The sequence below is a fragment of the Podarcis melisellensis genome (genome assembly GCF_964234715.1).
Source record: "Podarcis melisellensis genome assembly, chromosome: 11".
Taxonomy (NCBI): Eukaryota; Metazoa; Chordata; class Lepidosauria; order Squamata; family Lacertidae; genus Podarcis; species Podarcis melisellensis.
In genome coordinates, this window is record NC_138543.1 from 20,544,186 (window position 1) to 20,570,139 (window position 25,954).

At 40.7% G+C, this 25,954-nt stretch overlaps 1 protein-coding gene and 1 long non-coding RNA gene across 3 annotated transcripts in view; both read right to left on the reverse strand.

Annotated features, from left to right (window-relative positions):
- LOC309380783 overlaps positions 1-25,954 on the reverse strand; it is a 249,884-nt gene that overhangs the window by 96,022 nt on the left and 127,908 nt on the right. The gene's annotated exons all lie outside the window — the stretch shown is intronic.
- KCNN2 (potassium calcium-activated channel subfamily N member 2) overlaps positions 1-25,954 on the reverse strand; it is an 86,926-nt gene that overhangs the window by 51,035 nt on the left and 9,937 nt on the right. For both annotated transcript variants that reach the window (XM_081930542.1, XM_081930541.1), the window contains one exon: positions 11,350-11,768. In XM_081930542.1, the coding sequence (XP_081786668.1) occupies positions 11,350-11,768 (419 nt within the window). The remainder of the gene's footprint in view (positions 1-11,349; positions 11,769-25,954) is intronic.

Below are 25,954 nucleotides of genomic sequence, written 5' to 3' on the forward strand. Positions count from 1 at the left end.
AATCATCAAACTAAATGACCTCGTGACTCCCTCAAGCATCTTTAAATAAATTATTCCCTGCTTTATCTTTCCACTCACTCAAAACATTTCTACTTTTTGATAGAATGGCCACATTTTCCCATCTTTAATTCAGCATAACTTTTGGATGTAGAAACCATTATCTGTCTGCTGCAATCATATACTGTTGCTAATAAAATGGAAAAACGTTTAAATCGCAATCTTAAAAGCCAATTAAATATCTCAGCGGGAGAATTTTGTTTCATCTTGCTGATCAGCATACACAACCCATTGCAGTTTTGAAATAAGCAGCTAGTCATAGTTCAGTCTGGTGTACTGGGTGTTTGGGGTGTCAGATTAGGACCAGGGAGGTTCAGTAGATCTACACTCAGCAATGAAGTTTGTAGTGTGCCCTTGGCTCAGTCTCTCTCTCCTCAAACTACCTCACAGGGTTGTTGTGAAAATGAAGGGGGTGAATCCATGAGTTCATTAAAGGAATAGCAGTGTAAAAATGGAACTATGGGAATGCAGGAACAGTCTTTTCCCACATAAGGTTTGAAGCCCGAAGCAAAATGCAACCTTGAAAAAGGCAATTCATCTTACTATTCTCTTGTTAAAGGTTCTAAATATGCTTGTATTTAAACCTATTCTTCAGTTTGTTATTGCCCATGAATTAATGCCCAGAAGCAATGCTTTTTTTATCTTTAAGAGCTGGCACTGAAGTTTAGTGTAGGACGATGCAGCCTTCCCCTCCCTTCCCCTGCCACAGAAGAGCTATGAGTGAGGTGCAAGGTGGCAAAGGACAGGGATTATATTAGCCTCCACACAATCCTGACACCAAGGTTTGCATCACCAGGCTTTGCGTATGCATAGTCTTATTAGAGGACCTGCATGGATACAAAGTCTGTCAAGGACTATGGCTAGGTGAACATCTGTTTGTGAGGCACTATCTGAGATTGTGAAAAGATTGTCAGGAGGTTGCAAATGCAGCTTCCTTCCATTATTCGTGGCTGCTCTCCATGCGTTTTTCCAGAGAGAACCGTTTGAGAGCTGGTGAGAAGCAATTCAGCAACACAGCCAAATTGTTATAATTGGCACTTTTCAGAAGCATGCATACTGTATACTTCATTTTGCTTTGGATATAGTAATTGGTTCATCTCTCTAACCTTGTAATACTTCTATTATTTGAATTGGAATCACTTTGTAATTGTTTGCAATGACTGCTGAAATCAGCATCCAGTGTTTTGGGGGCGTAAAGTTATGCGGCTAAAATGAATGTACTTAGTGCCATTATATCGGTCATCATGAATCCTGATCTGAGGTTCCAAACATTATTTTTTTTGTGGCCAAACAAAAGCTGTTGAAAGCAACACTACCGGTCAGCATAGGGTTTACATTCATTTCCATCATTCTCTCTGTTTCTGATTCAAGACTTCACATGCAAATGTGTAAAACGGCACTACCCATGCCCAAGGGGGTGTCAAAAGACGTGAATAGTCCAAAGTTTTGCAAGAGTAAAAAAAGAAAAGGGAAAAAGAGAGGAGGGAGGAAGCCCTTAAGAGAAAGGAAAATCCAACACAATCCAATGAGAACTCAATAGCCATAGAATACTGTCTGACTTGAGGGGGGAGAAATGTAAAAACTAGATAGGAGTAGAGTAATGAAATGAAACTCTAACACACGGCATGATAAAAGTCTGCAATTTTATCAGGACAAGTTATTTGTTGTTTACTGCTGTAACCATTGTTTTCTCAAAAAATTATTCCGTAACATGAAAATAAATAAAAACAGTTAAAGGGGGGGACTAGATAGGAGGGGGAATGAAATAGCTGAGAAAGGAGGATGAATGAAGAGGGACATAGCTATATAAAAATGGTAGTAAAACTTCTCATGGTGCGGGTAAGTTATTTCCTGGTTCATACTGTAAATCTACTTTTTAAAATCCCTAGAGATGGAAGGAAGAGATGCCAGGAGAAATCCTAGTTGTTTTTCTTACTATAGGTAAGATTGAACACAATCATGTTCGCTTGACCACCAGCAAACACGCCCCCCAAAAAACAACAACAACAGGGGAGGAAAGCAATAATGTCCCAGTGCAGATTGAACATGCTTAGTTCTTGTTGTTTAGTTGTTTAGTCGTGTCCGACTCTTCGTGACCCCATGGACCAGAGCATGCCAGGCACTCCGGTCTTCCACTGCCTCCTGCAGTTTGGTCAGACTCATGCTGGTAGCTTCGAGAACACTGTCCAACCATCTTGTCGTCTGTTGTCCCCTTCTCCTTGTGCCCTCCATCTTTCCCAACATCAGGGTCTTTTCCAGGGAGTCTTCTCTTCTCATGAGGTGGCCAAAGTCTTGGAGCCTCAGCTTCAGGATCTGTCCTTCCAGTGAGCACTCAGGGCTGATTTCCTTCAGAATGGATAGGTTTGATCTTCTTGCAGTCCATGGGACTCTCAAGAGTCTCCTCCACCACCAAAAGCATCAATTCTTCGGTGATCAGCCTTCTTTATGGTGCAGCCCTCACTTCCATACTGGGAAAACCATAGCTTTAACTATATGGACCTTTGTTGGCAAGGTGATGTCTTTGCTTTTTAAGATGCTGTCTAGGTTTGCCATTGCTTTTCTCCCAAGAAGCAGGCGTCTTTTAATTTCGTGGCTGCTGTCACCATCTGAGGTGATCATGGAGCCCAAGAAAGTAAAATCTCTCGCTGCCTCCATTTCTTAGTGCATGCTTAGTGCACATCCCCAAACTGCCCATAATCTCAAATTAAGCAGTATTATAATATATAGAATAATCCTTTGTTTTAGACACTGTATATGTGACGTTGTGTTGCTTATATATGTATATGTTACATTGTGTTACAGCCAAACATTAAGGACGAGCTAGAAATAGTTCTGACTCCTATTGCTGAGCCATTCTTGCTATCTACACTCCAAGGGATGTGTTGCAAACTGTTCACCACACCTGAATGTTTCATTGCTGGCCTGACCATTTATGTATGAATATGAATTATGTTATTACAAAGCCAACCTTTCCACGTAGATTATTGCACTCTTGTCTAAACAGGGCGGTGGGGGGGATTAAAAGACATTCATAGTATAAATCTCTTCGTAATAAGCATATGTGACAAACTAATTATGTCAGCAGGTCTGCAGTCACCAGTCTTGCTAGATAAGCAACTAGCTGAGAGACCAGGAAAGACAACCTCTGCAATCTGCTTTGAAGCAGATGTCAGTGTTGGAAAGCAAAAATAATTCAGGGTTTGGATGGCTGCCTTTTAGAACTGCCACACATCATGTGTCCAGTGCTTCTGTGAGGAGACGAGGCAACAGAATTAATGCTACAGTTTTTAGCACCAAATAAACGATGGCACTACCAGAGTGTTTAGTTCTGTTAATATATTGGTGAGGCCAACGGAACTCATTTTTAGGAGACGGGGACAAGCCAAAACATTTTTATTTAGAGAACAATTTATCTGAGGTTGCTGTAGATGGCTGACATAACTTATTTCATTCGGGTGCTTGGCTGAGTTGCTACTGAAGTCCAGGACAATCTGGAAACCCAGCTAAAAAAAAGTCAGAAAGTATTCCGAAGCAGGTTTCGCCTATCCCTATGAGTAGGAAAGTATTGCTTTTTGCAATATACAAAGCTTCTTTAACTATCTCAGTCTTTTTAAGTTATGAAAGTTAATGGGTTGCTATGGTCTTTCAAAAGTCTCTTATCAGCCGAAGTCTGAATACATGAAGTAGTCTACATTTGCAAAAGCGTAGAATGGGCTTTTAGCCACATGACTCCCATTAACCTTATGTTCAGATGTTCAGCTAGCCTTTCACAATGCTTTGAAGCTTGCCTCTTATAACTCTTCCTTCTACCTCTTATCATGGAGCAAAACACGTCACCTCTAAATGCAATAAAATGAGAGGGGTTTTGCCCAGGCAATCTAGATGCAAGATATACTCCTTCAGAAGCTAAAAAAATAGTTTTTGAAATAGTTGTAGTGTTACTTTAGGATACTGATGTACATTGTACTTGTTTTACCGGTAATTATTTTTGTAACTCGCCCTGGGAGCATTTGGTGAAGTACGACTAACAAATGCATAAATAAATAAGTTGATCAGAAACAAATGGCTTGGCCATAGTTTCCCCTGCTCCATCCCCAATTTCCTCCTAAGCATACAGTGGTACCTTGGGTTAAGAACTTAATTCGTTCTGGAGGTCTGTTCTTAACCTGAAACTGTTCTTAACCTGAAGCACCACTTTAGCTAATGGGGCCTGCTGCTGCTGCCGCACCACCGGAGCACAATTTCTGTTCTTATCCTGAACCAAAGTTCTTAACCCGAGGTACTATTTCTGCGTTAGCGGAGTCTGTAACCTGAAGCGTATGTAACCCGAGGTACCATTGTACTTGCATAAAAGCTATGGAGAGCTTGGGAAGCGAGAGGACAGGTTTGCAAGGAAAGAGTGGCATCTTCAACCATACCTTAAAATAAATACAGTAAGATTTGGATCAGCTTATGCAATGTTTTCAAAGTAATGCAATATGCCCAAGTTTCACAGCTCTAATATTTTACTGAGCTTGGGCTCAAAATGCATTGTCAAGTCATGGGTGGCAGTCATCCAGACTGGGTTATGTATAGACTCTACTTCCTGAGAAACACACACAATTGTACAAGCTGTGATACACAGATATAACCTCCCAAGATCTAGTAAGTCACTTACTCCAGAAAATTATTTGCTACCATAACTAGCTTTGATTATCCAACAAGAATGGCTTCAGGTGACTCTTCCGCTGTATACAGTATATCCTTTATGATTGTATACAATCTCTGTTGATGACAATGGAGATGATGATATTCAACTTATTGCCCACAGTTCACTAGCAGAGCCCAAGGTGGGTCGCAACAAGCTAAAATTCAACATCAAAAGCCAGCCAAAACAAATCACAGTCATGGGAACAGAGTTATGCTCTGGATATTACTGCTTCCTTTTGCTCTAAATTATGAATGCTTGGCCATATGGTTCTAGAACAGTGGTTTATGTCTTTCTAAATTTCTATGCTGATTGATTCCCAGAACAACATAACCGTTGCTGTTTCCCAACAATATTGTAGAAAATGTCATGCTTTTCCTTAAACAGAATGTCCTTTATTGAGAACTCAACTGGATGTGACGGTGGAATCCATGTTTATTTAGTCATATATCATCCATGTTAATGCCTAAAAGAGGGTAAGGTGTGGGATCTACTTTTCACATCAAAAAAAGAATGCACATGTGCAGTGAGCCGACCTCCCCATCCCAGGCTTCATCATTCAAGCATTTCTCTCCCAAGCTCAAATCACAGCCAGTTACCCAATAGTTAAAGGTAAAGGGACCCCTGACCATTAGGTCCAGTCGTAACCGACTCTGGGTTTGCGGTGCTCATCTCGCTTTACTGGCCGAGGGAGCCGGCCTACAGCTTCCAGGTCATGTGGCAATACTAAGCCGCTTCTGGTGAACCAGAGCAGCGCACGGAAACGCCATTTACCTTCCCGCCGGAGTGGTACCTATTTATCTACTTGCACTTTGACGTGCTTTCGAACTGCTAGGTTGGCAGGAGCAGGGACTGAGCAATGGGAGCTCACTCCGTTGCGGGGATTCGAACCACCAACCTTCTGATCGGCAAGTCCTAGGCTCTGTGGCTTAACCCACAACGCCACCCGCGTCCCACCCAATAGTTAGGTTGGGACAAAAAATCCTGAAATGATGGAGAAGGTGAGGTAGGGTAAAAAGTCAGCTATTATTACCTGTATTCTCAAAGGAACATACAAAGCTCAGTACCAAGTCAGATCATTGGTCCATCTACCTCATTATTGTCTATGCTGACTAGGGTTGACTGGTGGCTCTCCAGGGTTTCAGGCTGTGGACAGTCCCAAACCTTCCTCGAGTTGCTGGGGTTTGAACCTGGGACCTTCTGCATGCAAAACAGATGCTCTTCCACTAAGCTATGGGCCTTCTGAAAAGTAGACAGTAATCTCACTCTGACCAGTTTTGGAATGAATGTCAAGAACAAATACAGCTGGCCCTAGGGATGGAAGAAAAAAATGGATTCAGTGTGCATTCAAAAGCTAGTCTGCAAATTTGCACTTCCAAAACAATATCCAAACCACAACAAAGTTATCTTTCAGAATTTGAACTTATCTGAATTTTGCAATGAAGTTCTCCAACCAATGTTTATAAAAATGAACGTATTAGGGAGGAAAGTGTGCATTAAAATGAAGGTATTAGTGAAAATAACACAGAAATGTATTATAAATGAGGAAATTTGTTACAAATATGTGTACATTAGTCAACAGTGCATTTAAAATGGTTATATTTGGAAAAATGGATGCCAAGATGACACTGAGTTTTCTTGAGGCTTATATTACAAAGGGGGAAATTGTAAATTGCGGCAAAATGTGGAGAACTAAATTTAACATTGGGGAAACAAAACAAAAAAGCCCCGAAGAAACTGAAATCGACAGATACTTCCACCCCTAATGATTCCTTCATATCTGGTATGGCTGTCCCAAGCCAATGGATTGCTGTCTTTAGATGCCTGCATAACTTCAGGCTGATGTGAAATTTTGGTTGAAAATACTAAGCCATGGCTGCTGTGCTTCCTTTTAGAGGACCCTTCTCCCTACAGCATCAAAGTGATACCAAGATGAGGAGCGTGAAAATATGGTAGACTGTGGCCCGCAAAGACCCTGTATCAACACCACTGCTGCCAGGGTGCAGAAGGAAGAGAAGAAATTGCACCAACTATCAACTTCACTTAGATCCAGTGTTTCATTTCCATCCGTTGTTCTGTTATGCTGCAGATCATCTTGGGTGGATGCACCGTGGCTACAACAACTGATTCCAGGAGGCTGTGGCAATACAGAGATCCTAAGTCATAAACAGATGTGTGTGTGTGTGTGTGTGTGTGTTTTAAAAATATACATAAACAGTTGCTGGAGCAAGCGTACCAGTCACGAATTCAGTATTTTACAATATTGTTACTTGCTCACTTTTGAAGTTCTGCGGCTCTGTGACAGGTTCATTTGCAGAACATGAAGAGCAAGTGTAAAACTCTTTGCATTAATGAAAGTGGCAAAACCCAAATGCCTTAAAGACTCGATGGAGACACACAAAACACAATACACAGCCAACCACATAAAAAAGATGAACTTCTCAGGGCCTAGAATTGGTGTGTTGTTGTTTTTTAAGAATTTAATTCAAGATCTGTACTATCAGTTTATTTCTTTTCCAGTTCAGAATCCAATACAGAGCTAAGTATGTTTAAGTCCATTGATTTCAGTGGGACTGAGAACACTTAATTGGAGAGCCAGTGTGGTGTAGTGGTTAAGAGCGGTGGTCTCGTAATCTGGTGAACCAGGTTCGCGTCTCCACTCCTCCACATGCAGCTGCTGGGTGACCTTAAGCCAGTCACACTTCTTTGAAGTATCTCAGCCCCACTCACCTCACAGAGTGTTTGTTGTGGGAGAGGAAGGGAAAGGAGAATGTTAGCCGCTTTGAGACTCCTTAAAGGGAGTGAAAGGCGGGATATCAAATCCAAACTTTTCTTCTTCTTAATTCTGTGTTTATTCAAGGGCAGAGCTTCACTAATGAGTTTCTATTTCTACTTAGCTGTTGTTTTGTGTGCCAATGTCTTTGATGGTTACTGTATGTTTTCTTTCCCCCCACTACTTAGATATAAAATATTGTTTTAAAAATGATTGTACCCATCCATAATTATGAACACCTTTTTTGAACTGCAAACATTTAAACAGCAATACAAATTAGGCTTTCAGCCAATTAACACTGACATTTCAGCATCTGGCAGGAAAGATGGAGCGACAATAAATTATTTGACCGCTCCCTGCATTGGGATGCTAACAAATCAAAGTGATAATGGGCAGTCCTTGATCACCGTTGTTAATTAATTTTTTATGACTACTTTTACATCACTGAAGAAGAAATCTGTTCACGAGTAATATTTCAGTTTCAATGATTTCACAAAGGTTGGGCAGGCTATGGTTTCAACTCAGTATTTTCTCTGCATTCTCTTTCTATGATTTTAATGCAAAGTTTGCATTTTGCCCTCCAACTCGCTCTCCTTTAGTGTCCTGTTGTTGTTTTATAGAAGTTGCAATGCTGCAGGGAAGGACGTGTGTGTTTCATCCACTGCAACACAAATAACATATTCGGTACTTTACGGAGCTAATATATTAATAATGGATAAGTAAATAAATAATGTATTTCTAGTCCATCTTTTTTGGCAAGGCAAGTTACAACAAATGGAAGCAACCTTAAGGGGTTGTATCCCTTGGTGCCATCTTGCTCTGGTCAATGGAGCGTCCACCCATTTCTCCCCTGTAGCCACCCCCTCCTCAAAATCTGCTCTAGAAGGTTGGGGAACCCCACCCCCAGAGCAGATTTTGGGGTGGTGAAAGGAGAAAATCGAGAAATCCCATTGGATACAATCCTAAAATTTAAAATATAAAAGGGTAGTAAAAATAAATAACATTAAAAGAACACTAAGAGATAAAACTGTTCTTAAATCAATCACAAAAACCCCAAATTGAAACTGGGGTTTTAAAAAAAGAAATCGCCTTTAGAGTTTTCCAAATGACCAACAGAGAGAGGTCCAAATGATTTTCCCGGAGTACCTGATGATGATGATGGCTTCCTGACCTTCAAGGAAGGACCATTGGCCCAGCCTCTGCATTACATGCAGAAGGCCTCAGGTTCAAGATGGAAGGATTGGGCGTTAAGTGAACCTTTACTGATAAGTGGGGAATTAAGTTTTAACATATACATGATGGCACAAGTAATTTCTTTTAACTTCTCCATGCAAAATCTGTTACATAGAGTCCTCTTGTAGGGAGGAAATAGTGTATTTCAGGGGTGCTCAAAGAGGGTCAGATTTGATGAAGTGAACATGCATGAGGGCCAACCAAAGTTGCTGAGCTATTTTTAGGGTTTTACCCCAGGACATATACTGCCACAGGGGCCAGATTAAATCATCTGGCAGCCCAGATTGGGACCCCGAAACAGACTTTGGACATGCCTGGTGTATGTGCACATTCTGAACAAGTCCCATATGTGTAGTCATAGATTAGTGCATGAACCAGCTACATGCGCATTGTACCCATGGTAACAGGGTCATGGCACTCCAGTGACATTTTCAACACAACTTTACATTCTCCTTAACCTTTGGTAACTGAAATAAAAAGATAATTATCTTTTGTTTGAGCCTTAACAGTATTCAGCAATCACCCTTTGTGAGCCAAATCAATTAACAGCCAACTGGCCTGCTGACCAGCGTCATTCCCACACGTATTCCTGTCTGACCTCTTCCTGTTATCCTTTTCTCTTCCTGTATTGGAAGCCTTTTTCAGCAGGGGAAAGAGAGGAATGAAATGGGCATCTTTCCCCATTTGCTTCTAGTAAAACATTAAGAAATATTTTGATTACAGGCAAGCCCAATCTTCTCTCCTGTAAAGGTTTCCTATTTAATTTTACTATATTTTAAAACTTGGCTAATAAGTAACTTGAAGCCAAAGCAAATGACAGCGATTGAGCACAGCCTCTTTTTTCTTGTGAGGCTTACAGCTTTAGGGGAACATTTGCAGCATGATGTGCAGGAAATTGGGCGTGCAGCTCCAATTAATCCGAGGAAACAAGTATCGTGTTTTTTAAAAGTAGCATTTAAGATTTATATATATATATACATATGAAAAATATTCATAATATTTACAATGAGAAATCCACCACACCCATTATGCAATTCCTCTTTAGAACATGGGAGCTTAGTCCTCCCCTGTCAGGCTTCAAGGAATCCGCTCCCTCCCATGGTGGCAGCCAAGAAGCAAATAAACAAGAAGAATTTCTTATCAAATTATTTATTCACTATGCACAGAGAGAGACAAAGGAAAGCAGTCTCCCCTAGATAATGGCGTTGCTCTGAGTAAAGTCCCACCCCCTCCATCTCTCCTATTCTACGTCATCCCGGCGGCGGATAAGCTGAGCTTTCTGCCTCTGAGCTTTCTGTTCTATCACCCTTAATGCCCGCCAGGTCCTGGGAGAGGGGGGTCAGGAATGGTTTCCAAGGACACTGAGTCTGTCAGCTGTCTCTCCCCTGGTGCTTCTTCTTTTTCCTGTTGTTTCTCTTCCAGTATTTCCCAGCTTCTCTCCTCTGCAGCTTTTGAACTATGCCCTTCTGCAAACCACTGTTCTAAATCTATACTGTCCTCCTCTTCTCAGGAAGGTTCAGGAGAAGGTGGGGGGCAGACGCCACCATTCCTCCTCAGTTCAGCCCCTGACACCCCTCCTCGCAAGGACTGTTTCAATTATAATAAGCTACATTAATTATTTTTATTAATAAGAATGCTGGAATTCATAGAATTACTGGGTGGATGTGAAGCAATAGTCCAAGCCCTCTCCCATTCCCAGCCAAGTTGCAAGTTAAGAACATCTGGATATATGTACATCACCACTCCGACGTTCAGCTTACATAATACTATATAAAAACACATTTACAGTGCAATCCTATAAATGCTGTGTCCAGGACTGCACTATAAACAGTGCATTGTTGGTTTGTTCTCATAGTTCTTTTCCCTGAAACAAACCACAAGTGATGGCTCACACATAACCACTCGGGAGATTTGAGTAGCATGAACCAGCAGACCTGCCTGGTTCCCAGTAAACCATGGTTTGTTTCCCTCATTAGTGTTACATTCAACCAAGGCCAGTGACATTAGGCCTATTACCTACATAGGGATCACGTTCACCAACATCTGTGATGCCCCAGTTCTCCTGTATCCTTCCCCAGTTTTAAATGATCATCATTACATTAATAACCACATCACAACATAATTAAAATACCTGAGATATAAACTGGAATGATAATGACAAAATAGATTAAGGCTGCAATCCTGTGCACACTTGCCCAGGGAGAAAGCCCAACAGAAGACCGTCAGTGGGACTGACTTCTGTGTAATCACACACATATTGCACTCCCAGCCAGTTTCTTAAATGTTCTAGGTAAGCCAAAAATAAACCACAGGCAGATTCTGATGACTTAAATACCAGTTTAGGTGAAAGCAAAATAAATATCACTCAGCATCCTGTGATGCTATAGCAAAGTAATGATACAATTTAATAATCTCCTTAAAATGCTTCAAAGGCAAGGAGCTAGCAATTATAGGGAACAGAAGTGACATAAAGCACAAAACAACTAACATTCCTGGGGGGAGGAGCTGCATTAATAAAGGTCACATCCACACCATACATTTAAAACACATGGCGTCCCCCTGAAGAACCTTGGCACATCTTAATAAAATGGAGACTTACCTTTCGCAAGCTCTGACAGTCCATGCAGCAATTATCCACAAGGAGATACTAAAAACCAAGAGTACAGTTCCCGGACATATTGTCATTAAAGTCTTCATAACAAAACGAGTATTGAAGTTTATCTTATTTAGTGCTCCAATGCTTCTGGATGAGGCATCAGTGAAAAGTTTGCTATGCAAAAGCATAACTCTGGCAATAAGATATAGTCTTAAGAACATTGGTATGGATAAAATTATATCCACATCAGCTATTGTTGTAGATGGCGTATAGGAAAAGGCAAGCCGAGCTGTCCATGTGAATGTATAGTTGCCAGGGATAGGATGTATAGCACACACCAAGATTTCCAGGCAGATGAAGAAAATGCGCTCATAAGTCATGGCTATTCTCCAATCATCTGCTCCATTGTCCACCATGAACAGCTGAAAGAGAATTGCAGAAGACTGACTTTAGTGAAATATTTGAAGAGATGTATAAAGAACATCAGTCATATTCTGAAAAAATAATTCATTTGAAAACATTAAACTCATTATGTTTTCTTCCTTATTTTTTTACTTCAGGCATTATTCAGAATCTCTCTCTCACACACACAGCTCTATCTAATGTTGAAATTAAATCCGTATATATGTTGTTTGGGTAACGAAGTTCCTTACGTTAGTCACTCAAATGCTAATAACAGATACAACTTAAGACACATTTACTTTACTGCTTTGTAAATAGCTGGCCTAATCATTAGTTCCTCACCACAAATGAACAGTGAATAAGGTGAACAATTAAAAACAGGTTTGTTATGAGGGAAATATTGGAGTGACTAGTTGGGTGGTGAACCCATATGTATTGGTAGATGTATGGGAGAAGAATGGAGTGAACGGCGTTGGCTGAGAAAGTATTGCATGATTTGTGTAGATGTAAGACAGAATTTAGGTGTGATATGTTAGTGGGGTGAGTGTTGTATATCTTGAGTCAGGCTGAAGATGGAAGGGATCCCTGGCTCTTACAATATTTTCAAAATCTGCTGCTATGTTTTTGATTTTGAAGGGCAATCGTACTGTTTTATACTGAACTGCATTTCTGTTTTGCACTCTACTGGAGTTTTTTATGGTTTGTTTTAGAAATATAATTGTCAGGATGCTGCCAGAGACTTCCAGGGCTGGTTGCCCAGGAACGTACAAAGACAAGGAACGTTCTTACCGTCTGCTTCTTATTCAATATTTACAGAGAGGGGCTGTAGAACCCAGCCTCTTGGATAATGGCGTTGTCCCAAGTGAATCTCCTCATCACCTTCTCTATGGGTGCTGCTACGTGCCCTCTGTCTTTGAGCTTTTTGCTCTCCTACTTTCAAGGCTCGCTGGGTTCTGGAATGCTTTCTAAAGACACTGCATCTATCAGCTGTTGCCCCCCCTAGTGCTTCCTCTCCCCCCTCCTCTCCCATTATTTTCCCTCATTTGCCTCTGAGCTGTGACCTCCCTCAAACCCCTGCTGTAAATCTAAACTGTCTTCCTCTTCTCTGGAAGGGTCAGGCTGGGGAGGCGGTCTCCACCATTCCTCCTCTGCCCAGTCCCTGACAATAATACAAACATACTGTATGATATTTCTTATTTTGAAAACAGGCTCTAAGCAGGCTCTAAGCAGACAGGCTCTGTCTTAGTTTAAGCAGTATAGAGGGAAGTATACAACTAACCTGTCCCATCAGCACAAGGTTTTCTGTTTGCACAATGAGACTTTGCTCCCTCTCCTCCTCCATGTGCTCCACAACCCCCCAAAATCTACTCCAGAAGGTTGTGAGAATGCCCAGAAAGATCTGGGAAAGGGTTGGAAAGATGAGATGGGAATAACATATTGTGGTGCAAACAGAAATCTTTGCACTGATGGAACATTCACTTAGTGCTATGTCGGATTCCAGCCATATGAAAAAAATAAATATACAGCAAATATTTTGTAAGTTGTGAGCATTTTTACATGAATATCCCCATGGCTCAGAAGCATTATGGATTAGAAAAATCCCAACAGAAGCATGGCTCAAATTATCACTATTGTGTTTCTATGGAATTATAGCTAAGTGGTTGCTGTTGGGCCTGACTCCAGTACATGATGTCTACTTCTGCCACCAATAATCTTGCTCACCTTTTCAGGCTTCTTAGTAGACAATCCCACCATTAAACCGGAAAGATACTACAGCTTCTCACATAACTGTGTATATTAAGAAAGTATGTGTTTGAAAATGTCCCCATATCAAAATTTCCCTCATTGTGGAAATTTTTATTAGAATAAATGTTGCAGAGTAGGGAGCAAGATCACACACACTGTCTTTGCTCCTGCCACCTAGACAAATCTCCCTATCTATAATTGAAAAATTCATCAGTATAACAAATAACCATAGGCTAGCCAACAGTTTTCGCAAGGTGCTCTTGTAGTGGATGGAGGGATGTGAGAGAACATCCTTTGCGATGTCTCTTACCTCTGCCAGTTTGTTACCTATGTCTAAAGAGGTTTTAAGAATAGTAGTAACAACAACAACAACAACAACAACAACAACAACAATGGAGAGTTCAATCATGTGAACCCCCAACTGCAATCTGAAGTGGTGGAGTTGTGCTTTCCATCTTAGTAAGATCCAGGACTTAGTTTTAAAAGTTGCATGGAAATAAATGGCCCAAATTCATACAACATACATTAAAATTTAATCTTGAAAATTACTCAAGGAAAAGAGTTATTTAACTGTTCCGTAAAGAAAATTAAAATTTTAATATCGTTAAGCTTGGTAGAGAATATGATTCATGAGAATAAAGCCATTTATATTTTATTAGAATAAGAACTCCATCATTTTTCTTAATAGTCCAGATACAATGTGCAAGTTCCCTCTATTAGTGTGAATATGGTGCCTTACATAGGAGGGATCAACAATTAAGCGGAGGTTTCTCTCAACCGTGCTGTGCTGAAGGTAGGCCTCTACCAGGACAGAAGGCGCAGATTGTTGTCAAGCTACCACAGGTGGGAAAACCACTGGTGATAGCCTGACCAGGGCCGAGGGAGATCAGAGTATTCCAAAGAAAATGGAAAAGGAAGCTGCAGTTTGCATGTTCACCTGTAGTCAGGAACGGAAATCAGCAAAGCAAACATTATGGGGTATATGTTCACATCATACTGTTGTTGTTTTTATGTCTGCGGATGATGTATCATTAATGAGCTTTATCTGTGCTGTTTTGAAATCAAAGTTAGTTATGTAAATAGTTACATAGCTTATGTAACTTCCATTAAATAGCAGAGAGCAAGACGAATAATGGAGTTCTTGGCAGAAACCAAATTGCAGTGGAATGGAAACAACACAACCTTCTTGCATTCCCAACAGGGCACCAAAACAAATTGTTTCAGGGGTGGAGCAGGGCTGGCAATGGATGGTCTGGATCCAAACCAAATTGTTTCTGTCAGGATTCCAAATTAGGGTGCAGCTCATGCAGCAAAAAGGGAAATTGACTAACCCCAGTTCACCTTCAACCTCAGTTACCCATTGATGGGAATGTTAATGAACTACTTTGTAAGGTAGCAATGCTGTTATCTCATTCTGTGGTAACTAAAGGGTCACAGAAATAAATAACATGGAAATAACTTACAAGACAAAGGCCAAAAAGCCACACACCAGAAGTCCTATCCAAATATTCCACGCCTACTTATTCTAGATAAGATCCCCTGAGATTTCCATTCAAACATTAATTATTTTAAGATGATAGTACTCATATCAAGATGTCTTAAACTAGATACAAGGAATCTCTATGAGAGAGATGGATATTCATAAATATGTATTTGAGTCATTCAGATACATTCACCTGGCGATTCTGGGCCTTTCCTAAACAGTACTGTGCTTATCTCTAACGACTTTCAAATCACAACATGATACAACTTGGATATATAAAATAAGAGTGAGGCATAGGGCCACAATATTTTTAAACAGTTAAAAACACTAAAGATGCACCACAGATATGCATTAATCAAAAAACAAAACATTGTGCTAGGACTCACCTTCACGAATCCTGATCAATGCAAAAGCATCAGTTTGAATGTCCATATTGTTACCACAGACATATCACATAACCTCTCCTAGGCAAGTTTATCTAATCTAAATGCTTCTTTATTCTGAACATGTCTTCCATATTCTAAAACACCCTTGGCACATGACATCCTGCCCAGTGCCAACTCTCCAGAGCTGTTTTTCTAATTGGGATAAAATGAATGAACCACAAGAAGATTGGCTTGTGGGGAGGAAAGAGGTTTCACTATAATTACATTTTGTACACATTGTTCTCACGGCAGGTTCTGGGTGGGGAAAAGGACAGATGAAAATGAAGTTTTAGGCTAATGTTCACACTTGGATCCTTGTTACCTGGTTCAAAGTTCTCATTTCATTTAAACTACAAGACATTTCATGACTTTTCATACTGCTCAGTCATGAGGTTTTATAACAAGAAACCTTTTCACGTTCCTTTCTATATAGACTTCGAAGCTGTCTCATATCTACCAAGTTCTCCTTCAGTGAAATATCTATCTAACAAGTTTCCTGACTTAAATTGCTTTATGTTTCTCATCTATATTTTGCGTGAGTAAAAACTCAATATATCCCTCATTTTCTATGGAATTATGTAAAGGGTTTCAAATGTAGGAATATATTTTTGAATAAATCAATCTTACATGAACTGAAGATGAAATGTAGCAAATTACATGAGATTTTGGTTTTCTACGTTGTAAGTACAGAGCACCCAAAAACCAGAGAACCACAGACAGAACAAATGAAGCTATAATTTACAATTTGCACATTAAATGTGCTATAGAAATGATAACATGCTATTTGATGCAGCTGAATTATTTCTGGAAGTGTAAAACAAAGGTTTTTAGACAGTATTAGGCTATGCATCTACGCTGGTCCTTATATCAAATTATTGCTCCCTTTAAAGAATGCTGTAGGAAGTTTTTATTTTTTCATATCAGGATGATCAGAATGCATTACCTGTTAGTAGGTGCTGAACCTGTGATTCCGAATTAAAAGTGAATGAAGTTGCTGTGAACTCTTTGACATCCTAAAGCCCTGCTCAAATTTCTCTTCTGCTTGTAACAGGACACTATCGGTATTCTCCATTTCCTGTCCTGAACTGTAGTATAATATTAATGTGTAGCATTCAACACTATCGGTCCGCTTCAGATTCCTCCCTTTCAACGTGTCCAGTGCAGCTCAAGAGGGAGACAAAAATGTCCTTAGAATTTGGTTGTTCTTTTTCAAGTGGGTCTGGGACTACCAATCACTGGAGGATGCTGAAGTAGTGGCTATGCTATGCTTCATCACTGCACTAACTCAACCAGTTACAAGTTCCTCTGCTGCCTCTGTCACTTGAATACAGTTTACAGAAAACATTCTGGTCTCTGTGCAACCACTCTACTGTCCATAAGCATGCACTTGCATGACCGACTAGCTGGCCACAGATGGTGCAGCCAGCCATTTCTGCAATTACCGATCCATTCTGATTGTAGGAATCGCCCTTGGTTATATCCATTGTCAGTGAGTTCCCTTGATATGGTGTTGTTTATATAAATGGGTACCGGCGCATGGTGAGGTTCCACTGCAAACCAGTTGTTAAAAACCAAGTGGATAAATTTAATGGAGAGATGCTGTTAATATACACTCATGGGCTTTCCAGACACAGAAATGTCTGGCATTCTCCTCATTGAATGCTTGCCCCTAAAGCCCGGATGTTGTAGAAACTGAACTGATTAAACCCCTATCACTTGTTTTCTTTCCAGGTCATTTATCCCTCTACTGAAATGAATTTTTTTTTTAATACTTTCCATACAATATCTTTCTATAATGCAATTCTCACCTTGGAGAAGAGAGGTTCTCATTTTTCTATTATGATATAGAACCGTTTTGCATAGGGAACCATATGAGTGTATCTTAAAAGAATTGTCATTAAGAAATAGTTGCCATCATAGATCATTTATGTTGCCAATATTTTAAAGAGTTATCAGAAGCCTATATGTGGACAGAACAATTTTGGCTCCAGGGTGGAAGATAAATGGGTGCAAAAGGTAGTGGGCCAGCATAAAGCAGAGCAACTGGATTCTGAACTTCCGTTTCGTTTTTTAAAGAATTCACTGCCTCATTAACTTATATTAGAATGGTATACATGTATATTCAGAAGTGAGTAACTTTATGCTTAATGGAGCTTATTCCAACCTAAACTAAAGCGGGTACAGGAGTGCAGTAATCAGGCCAAATTAAAATTGGTTGAAGTCTTGGAGCTATACTAATTTGCAAAGAAGAACCCCAAAACATGGTCCATTATAGTACAAAGATGCCAAATTTGACATCTACAACATAAAGTCTCCTTTTGCAGCTGAGAATTAGCAATTGATCCAAGACAATGAGTGAGCAAAACAATGATGAGTACATTAAGTTCAAAATGTGAAACTGCAAATAGAGTATTTTTGTTGTTTATCAGCCCTGGCAAACTGATTTGTGGTTGTCTTTTGCTGTTAAATATCAGGAGTAGAATCTAACTATCAAGCATGGTGGGAGGGGGATGCCTGCTTTCCTAGTTTTGGGTGTGTTTTCATATCTAACACTTCATCATCTCATTTTGTCTGTCAATGTTACCATACATTTATACAGTTACAGATGTTCACTTATATAAAAATGTATCATCAAGTTCCACAAATGTTTCGTTTGCATGGCTTAAGATTAGCACTAGGGGAGAGCATCTTTAACAGCCCCGTGACAGGCAGAAATTAAACAGGGTAAGGCACTTCTAGAATGGAAATACAGTTAAGGGGAAAGCTTTACCTGTAGGCATTTTGTCTATCATCATATTATTACTTGTGTGTGGTCCCTGTTTACTTCTGAGCCCTCTCTGCCACCTGCAAGACGTGGCACAAATGTGCATATCACAAAGAGTATGCAAATTTTATGCAACTTGGTGTCTTCTTCTGCAAGTGTAGAAGAGAGCCCAAACAATATACTGCGTACTGAGCCTATAAAATTCTGGTGGGACCCCTGTTTGGCTGTAATAGAAATAATCAACACTCTCAAGAGTTATAAATGTGTTGAAAATCCAGGAGTATTTAGTTAGATGAGCTTTTGAAGGTTATAGATACTAAATAGACCAGACTGGGTTTTACTCATATTGGTTCCATGCACAAGTTGCCAGAGGAAACCCATGCATTACAATCTTAATAATTTCTCCATTTTAATATTTAATAACACACTGCATGTAACAGGTAATCCAATTATAATTCAATACAAGCCCAGGGCTTCATGAAGTTGGAGTAAACAATGTAGTTGGATGAAACTCCTCAAGTTTCAACATTTGAAGCCTTCTGTAAGGTGAGCAAGCAGAGAAACCAGGTATTATTCTACGTTAACCCACTGATTTGAGGACAAAGGGCAAATAGCAGCATACAGATGCCCCTTTCTGCTGATCTGTTTCTCAGCCGCACCAACAATGTATAGTATGCCAAGAGCGTTCAGAGCCGTTTAAGAAGCTTACAGCTCAGCTCAATTATAGGTGCAGCCAGCTTGCCTTGTGTGCTTTGAGATGACACTACAGATTTTTCTCCATTGCTGTTGAGAACCTATCTTAAACTAGGAAATAATACTAATTCTCAGAGATATCAGAATATGGCACTGAGGTGACGAAAGACACGCTGAGAACAGATTACGTCTGCAGACTGTGCTGTCACTGAATGGATTTGCTGATTTAAAAAAAAAATAGCTTTGAGCCACACACAAAAACTGTACTCGCAACTGCCACTTTCTGCAGAACAAAACTCAGGACTACTTTTGCCATTTGTTCATGTAGATCCACATTTTTGAAATCCTGTTCTAAATGGCATGCTGTCTTCTGATCCATCCAGCATAGCAATATTTTTTTCCTGTCTCCATTGTGGATGATGCATGCTGATCATTACATGTTTTCTGCATTTGTTCCTGCACTGGGTTCCATATCATGCCTCTCTCTTCTTTCTCCTTCCTCTCAGCTTAAGAAAATCTCTTCTGTCACACAGCGACAGACTCTAGAAGTATACTTGCTTTGAATGCAACCTTTATTATATTAGATGTCTGAGGAAATAAAAAACAGTGTTTACTTTCCAACAAGTAATCTTTGCTAAGGCTGTTAGGGAAACTAGCATGCTTGTATACAGGGAAGTGTAGTGCTTAGGTAAGCTACTGATATAAAAATAAAATATTGTGACACCTCAAACACTAAGGACTACATCCAACTGCTGCCCTTGCACAAGGGCAAAGACTTTTCATCCATCTGCTCATGGAAGAGGAAGGCAATATTTGCCATTTACCCCTGCCCAGCAGCACCAACACACTGCAAATCTGTGGGAGCGGGAATTGGCAAAACATCAAAGACTGGGTGTTAGGAGGCACCAACTGGATATCCCCCTAACCCTAACAAATTTATTATGGCATAATAAAATGTGTGCCCAAAGGGATAATAAAGTCTTTAAAGTAAGGTTACCAGATTTTTTTTTCAACGAATCCAGGGACACATTTTTTAAAAAAAGAGGAAAAAAGAAGATATATCTTCTGTGGTCTCCTCTGTCGTGCGGCCTTCCTCTGGGCCCTGGCCTGCTCTCTTGGAGCGCTAGCTGCTGTGGAGTAGGCTCAGGTAGGGCCTGGGCTTGGCCATGTGTCCTTGCCCTCCTGATGCTCTCCTACCTCTTTTCCTCAGCAGCGGCGCGGCAAGGTCAGGGCTCCCCTCTTTCTTCTCCTTCCTCTTTCTCTCTTCTCCTTCTCCTCTCTTCCTTCTCCCTGCGTCAGCTCCAGGGTTTTCCTGGCCCCGGAGCACCACTGGGCAGTCAGCCGGGTGTTCTCGCTCCTGGTTCGATTTGGGTCACGGGGGGGGGGCTGGTCAGCGGTTCCCCCAGCTGATGCGCCAGGCATCCCTGATTTCCCCCTTGGTAGTGGCGGCGGCGGCAGCAGTGTCAGTAGCCCGGAGCCAGCCTGGTAGCACAGTTGCCTCTGGCTGGCTTCAGGAGCTGCCCGCTGCCGTGGCACCCGCCATTTTATCTCGCCGGAAGTCCCCATATGATGTGTCTTGTGCCATTGAATCAATCACGCAATATTCATTCCCTACTAATAAATCTGCAACACTTAAAATATAAATCTGGGGACATTAAATGAAATCTGGGAACATTCCAGGGACAGATTTTGTGCGGGGACAGATTTGTAAATCCGGGGGCTGTCCCTTGGAAAAGGGGACGTCTGGTAACCATACTTCAAGGTGCCACAGAACTGTTTGTTGTTTTGCTAAAACAAACTAACCCAGCTACCCTTCAGGAGACAGATAGTAGTTAAGGATTACTGAATATCACGGGGACAGTGACCCCCCAAAAGGCATTTTTTGCCACTGCCTGTGAACCTTAGAATGCCCTTCCCTCTTGCATACATCCACTAGTTGTTTCAAACATCCTGTAATGATATATCTTCTTGCCTAGGTTTTTCCTGGTCCTTAATATAGGATTCCCCTTATTCCAAGTTTGAGATCTAACATCAGGCAGTGTAGAATATTTTCATATACTGTCACGTGTTCTAGCAAGAAAACTCCCACTGGTGGATATGTTAGGCTGTAAAGGACTTGGGTTGTTGTAACAATCTAAACAACTTCTATATGTAAACCAACATCTACCATCTTGGACAATAATGGGCTATCATGGACAATCAGAAGGCTAGCAAGTTGAAAATGGACCCAGTTATGACTGAAATAATAATGATTGATAAGTACAACCCAAGAAGGGTAGAGAAATACAACAATATGCAATCTTCTAGATCTATTGCTCTGTTCGAACTTCAGATCGCCAATAGTCCTCCTGTTCATCAACTTCCTCTTCTGATATTATACTTTTTATGGGAGTTATACATGAGCAGGTCAAATGAGTACATTTCACCAATGCACCAGAACTTGTTGCACCAGTGACAGTGTTGCCTTCCAGGGATAATGCCAATTTTTAGCAAAAAAAGAGCAATAAATAGCCCGACATGTACTGTAAAAGGTTTCTTTTCACTAAAAATGCTTGCCTCATTCTGCCAATTTTATATATTACAGCAAGATGCTGAAAGGTGGGATTTAATATTCAAGCTTTGCTGAAAGATGCAATTTGTAATTTAAACATGCCAAATTATTCTGACAGCAAAGTTATGTTTTATGTTTCAGTTCAAGATCTTTGGCAGCCCATCTGACCAAATATGAAGTCCCATTTGGCAGTATTTGTTACACTACAAATCCAAACAAGTTTCTGTCCAACATTTTTTTGAAAATCTGCAAGGAAGGAAATTCTATAACCCCATTAAGCAGCTTATTTCACTGCTTAACTGCTCTTACATGATATTTTTTAAAATTACCCAAAATGTAACTTCCTGTAAATTAAGCCTACTCCTTCTTGTCCTGTTCTCAAGTGATGCAATGAACAATTGTATTTTTATCCACTCATATATTTCACAATATTTGAAGTTTGCCAACATAACTGCTAAACGTTTAGCACACCAGATTTGATGACATGCAAAATACCATTCAGCTGAATAACCTGTTTATTTTAAACAAGAGGCACATTCTACAAAGACAGAAGGACGATGAAGTCTCACCCCAAAAAATGATTGTTAAATAAGTTCTACAGGAGCCAGAAGCACAATATCAAGACTAAAAATAAAACCTCAGTCTGTTCTGCCTTCACAATTCAAAAATATATACAGAAGCTAGGTGTGGCTTTGTCAGAACTTTACTTTTATAGAATGGTAAAATTCAAATGATGCATTTCTTCTAGTAATCCTATTGTATAAGGTTTTACAAATGTGACATGAATATAAATCTTCAAAACATCTGCTGCTAACAATAACTTGGAAACAAACTAATAATGAACTGTTTATTGTCTGTTTTAACATAGCTATTGTTTCTGAGTAAACAAGCTATTCTATAAAAGGACATTTATGTTTCTTAATAAATCTGCCAATTTTCCAATGGTGAGAAGTTCAATTTGCAGTTGAAAAGCTATCTAGCTTATTCTCTAGTTTTGATACAAACAGGAGAAGAATATGACTTGTATTCTAAATCACCATTCTGTGATCAGTTGATCTTTCCATGTTTTTATTTTATTTATAATAATACTTTTGATCCACCAAATCAACAGGTGCATTAAACCATTATAAAACACAGAAAGGTTTTGCTTGTTTAAAGACCTCTTCAATTAGCTGAACTCTTTCCATGAACAGAAGAGCAAAAACTCCAAGCCTTTGTATTTGCTCAGTTAAACAAATCCCAACACTGGTTGGAGAGAAGTGGAATACAAAAAGGTCGTAGAGCCACCACCATAGCTGAACCTATGCTCCTCACACCAGCCAGGACAGAAGGGAAGGGACTAAAATCAACGTGCTTTTTGCTGCATGAGCTTTTAGGCCAGACCAAGAGGTACAAGTCATGCCCCTTTGTGGGTGTTAGCTAGTAGATTCTTGGCTGTCTCCTCTTGACCACACACACACACACAAACAAACAAACAAACAAACAAACACACAACACCCCATTTTGTTCCCTTCCACCATACTCTGCAACTGCAGTGGGGCCTCTGTAGAAGCAAAGCCCTCTATCCAATTCACTGGTGGAGGCATCTAGATAAGGGTTTAGGATTTCTGCCTTAGATAGAGTAGGAGGGAGACTAGAATATTATTCCAGGAATAATGGGACAGCAAGAGAAACCACTTGAGAGAGCAAGAAACCCTGAGACTGCTGACGGTAGCAAACCTGGTGGAGCAAATGTTACAGGCAATGAAGTGTCAGGGCATGAAAGCAGAAAGGTAAAGTGAGTGGCTAAGGTAAGGGAAACCTTTGAAGGAAGGATGAGTAGCCTGCGCTGTGTCTTGCACAGGGATTTATATATATATATTAAGACCACTTATCTCTCTTACTGTGGACTAAACCATACCCTTTAGCTCAGCATTACACTCAAATTCCTAGCAGGATGGATACAACAACTGGCAGTGCAATAAGTAGAATGGGGTGTGTGAGAAGGCAATTGATTCAGAGGACAACATCAAAGGAAGATAACAGGAGGGCTGAGCAAATCCTGATTTTCCAAAAAAAACAAAACCAAAAACCTTTTCATTCAAAGAGTCAGAACCTTAGGGAGGAAAACTAAAACCTGGTTTCTGATGTGTCATTAGCAGAATTATAGTTGTAATAACCTAAATGTGACATTTTCATTGAAGCTGATAGAGCACTGCAGACATAAGTGAAAGGGATGCAAATGTAAGGGATTGAATATACCTTGATCCTTTTAAAGGTAATTGTTTTAAATGTGAATTAGGCTTGCCTTGGGAATAACGGTCACCATCAAACCCCACAAGAACAAAGGCTCCTAGTAGAAATTCAGCGACAGTAATATTAAAGAGAAGAGAGTACACGTATCGCACACTGCGTAATTTCTTATCTGTGGGACAGAGAAGAAACCTAAGATTTATGGGCAGAAATGCTTATGAGGCAATAGCATCTAATGCTAAAGTGTGCTAGATTTCCTCCTCTGTTGTGGCTGCTCTCCTTTATTTAAGTGCTCTTTCACTGCCAGCCTTTTTGGAGCCATGGGCACATTTCCAAACCAGATGAACTGCTGGCAGCACCAACACCAACCACACACTGCAGCCTATTATATTGGCTACAATTGAATGCTACTTCCAAGAGAGAGCTGCACAGGCAATCCCAATGCAGATCCTGTCTTCCCACCTCCCTTGATCCTCCCTCCATCCACCCCGTCAAAGAAAGCCACGCAGGTGATGCTGTTGCTGGTCCTGATACGGCTCCTTCTCGCCTCCCTCCTCTCCAGCAGCGCATGACCTCTCTCTCTCTCCCCCCTCAAACCAGCTGGGCTGCAGAGCTCTCCTAGATGCCGCTTCTCCTCCAGTGTGCCTTGGCCCTTAAATGAAAGGCGAAAGCAGGCAACCACAGCCTCTCCCGCCTCCATGCCCTTCTCGGGAGTCCACATCAGCCCCAGAAGGACCCTGCTTTGCCCCATGAGCAGCACAACTTTGACCATGGCCACACAGACATGCACACACCACCTGAGCGAGGGCAGGACATGGACGGGCAGGGGGAGAAGGGTCTGACCAACCACGCATGCTTCCGGCCACAGAGGTGAGAAGGGGACGCATTGGCATTGCAATGAAACTCAACCCCATTCAGTTCCACTACACAGGCAGCGTCGAGTTCAGCCGGCATTTTGTCACCCCCCTTATGATGGCACCCAAGGCGGACCGCACCTCCCCGTACCCCCTTCCCACGCCCCGATGTTAGTGACCCCTGATGACCTACAAGTGCCTAATTTCTGCCAAGCATGAGGTCTGCAGACCTCCCCTTTTAGGATTTCTCTCTCTAAGCATCACATAAGTAGTAAAACAATGTGATACGTAAATCTGATGACCAATTTCACTGTCTTTATCTCACTGCGTTTATTTCCAATGACCTGCAAGACACAACATGATGCAACTTGGATATGTAAAATAAGAGGGAGGGATAGTGTCACATTAAACAGTTAAAAACCACTGGAGATGCATCACAGATATGCATTAATAATAATAAAGACACTGTGCTATGACACAGAAATTCAGGAATCCTGATCAATGCAAAAACATCAATGTGAATATATAGATTGTTACTTGCATGTAAGTCCTCATAGGTGTGTACTTGCTTGGATCTAGCTTGGTGGTGTTTGCCTCAAGGTTGGCCCGATGCCCAAAAATAAAATATAATATTTCACTCTTGATAAAACAGAGACCTAGGTCATGGGTAGGCAAACTAAGGCCCGGGGGCTTGATGTAGCCCAATCGCCTTCTAAATCCGGCCCGCAGACGGTCCATGAATCAGTGTATTTTTATATGAGTAGAATGTGTCCTTTTATTTAAAATGCATCTCTGGGTTATTTGTGGGGCACAGGAATTTGTTCTCCCACCCCCCCCCCCAAAATATAGTCCAGCCCCCCACAAGGTCTAAGGGACAGTGGACCAGCCCCCTGCTGAAAAAGTTTGCTTACCCCTGACCTAGGTCTTCAGTCTGAGTGTTAGGCTTGAGCTTTATTTTGTATTCTCCACAATATACCAAACTCTGGGTCCACAGGCCATTCACTAAAGCACAAGGACAGCTATTTAAGTGCTCTGTAACATCATTATTTGTTGTAAGAACTATTTTAAGTACAGCCCAGTGTTTATGAGGATCTACAAAGGAAAATGGATGTGCAAAGTGCATGGGGCTGGCTTACTTAACATGCTCATTTTGGAATACACCTTAAAAAGCTCATGAAAACATAAGAAATAGGAAAAATAACTGTCTATGTTATCTTGTGTGATTCAGGAGTATGCAGTTATAATCAGGAAATCCACAACACACACACACACACACAGAGAGAGAGAGAGAGAGTTTGTTATATACAAAACAACCTAAGGGTCTATGCTCTGAGAACATTACACAGTCACTTCTAATTAATGTGCATATTAATGTGCAAATGAATATTATAGTGCAATCCTGCCACTCAGGAGTAAGACCTATTGAATTCAATGGGGTTCATTCCCAGGTTAACTGGG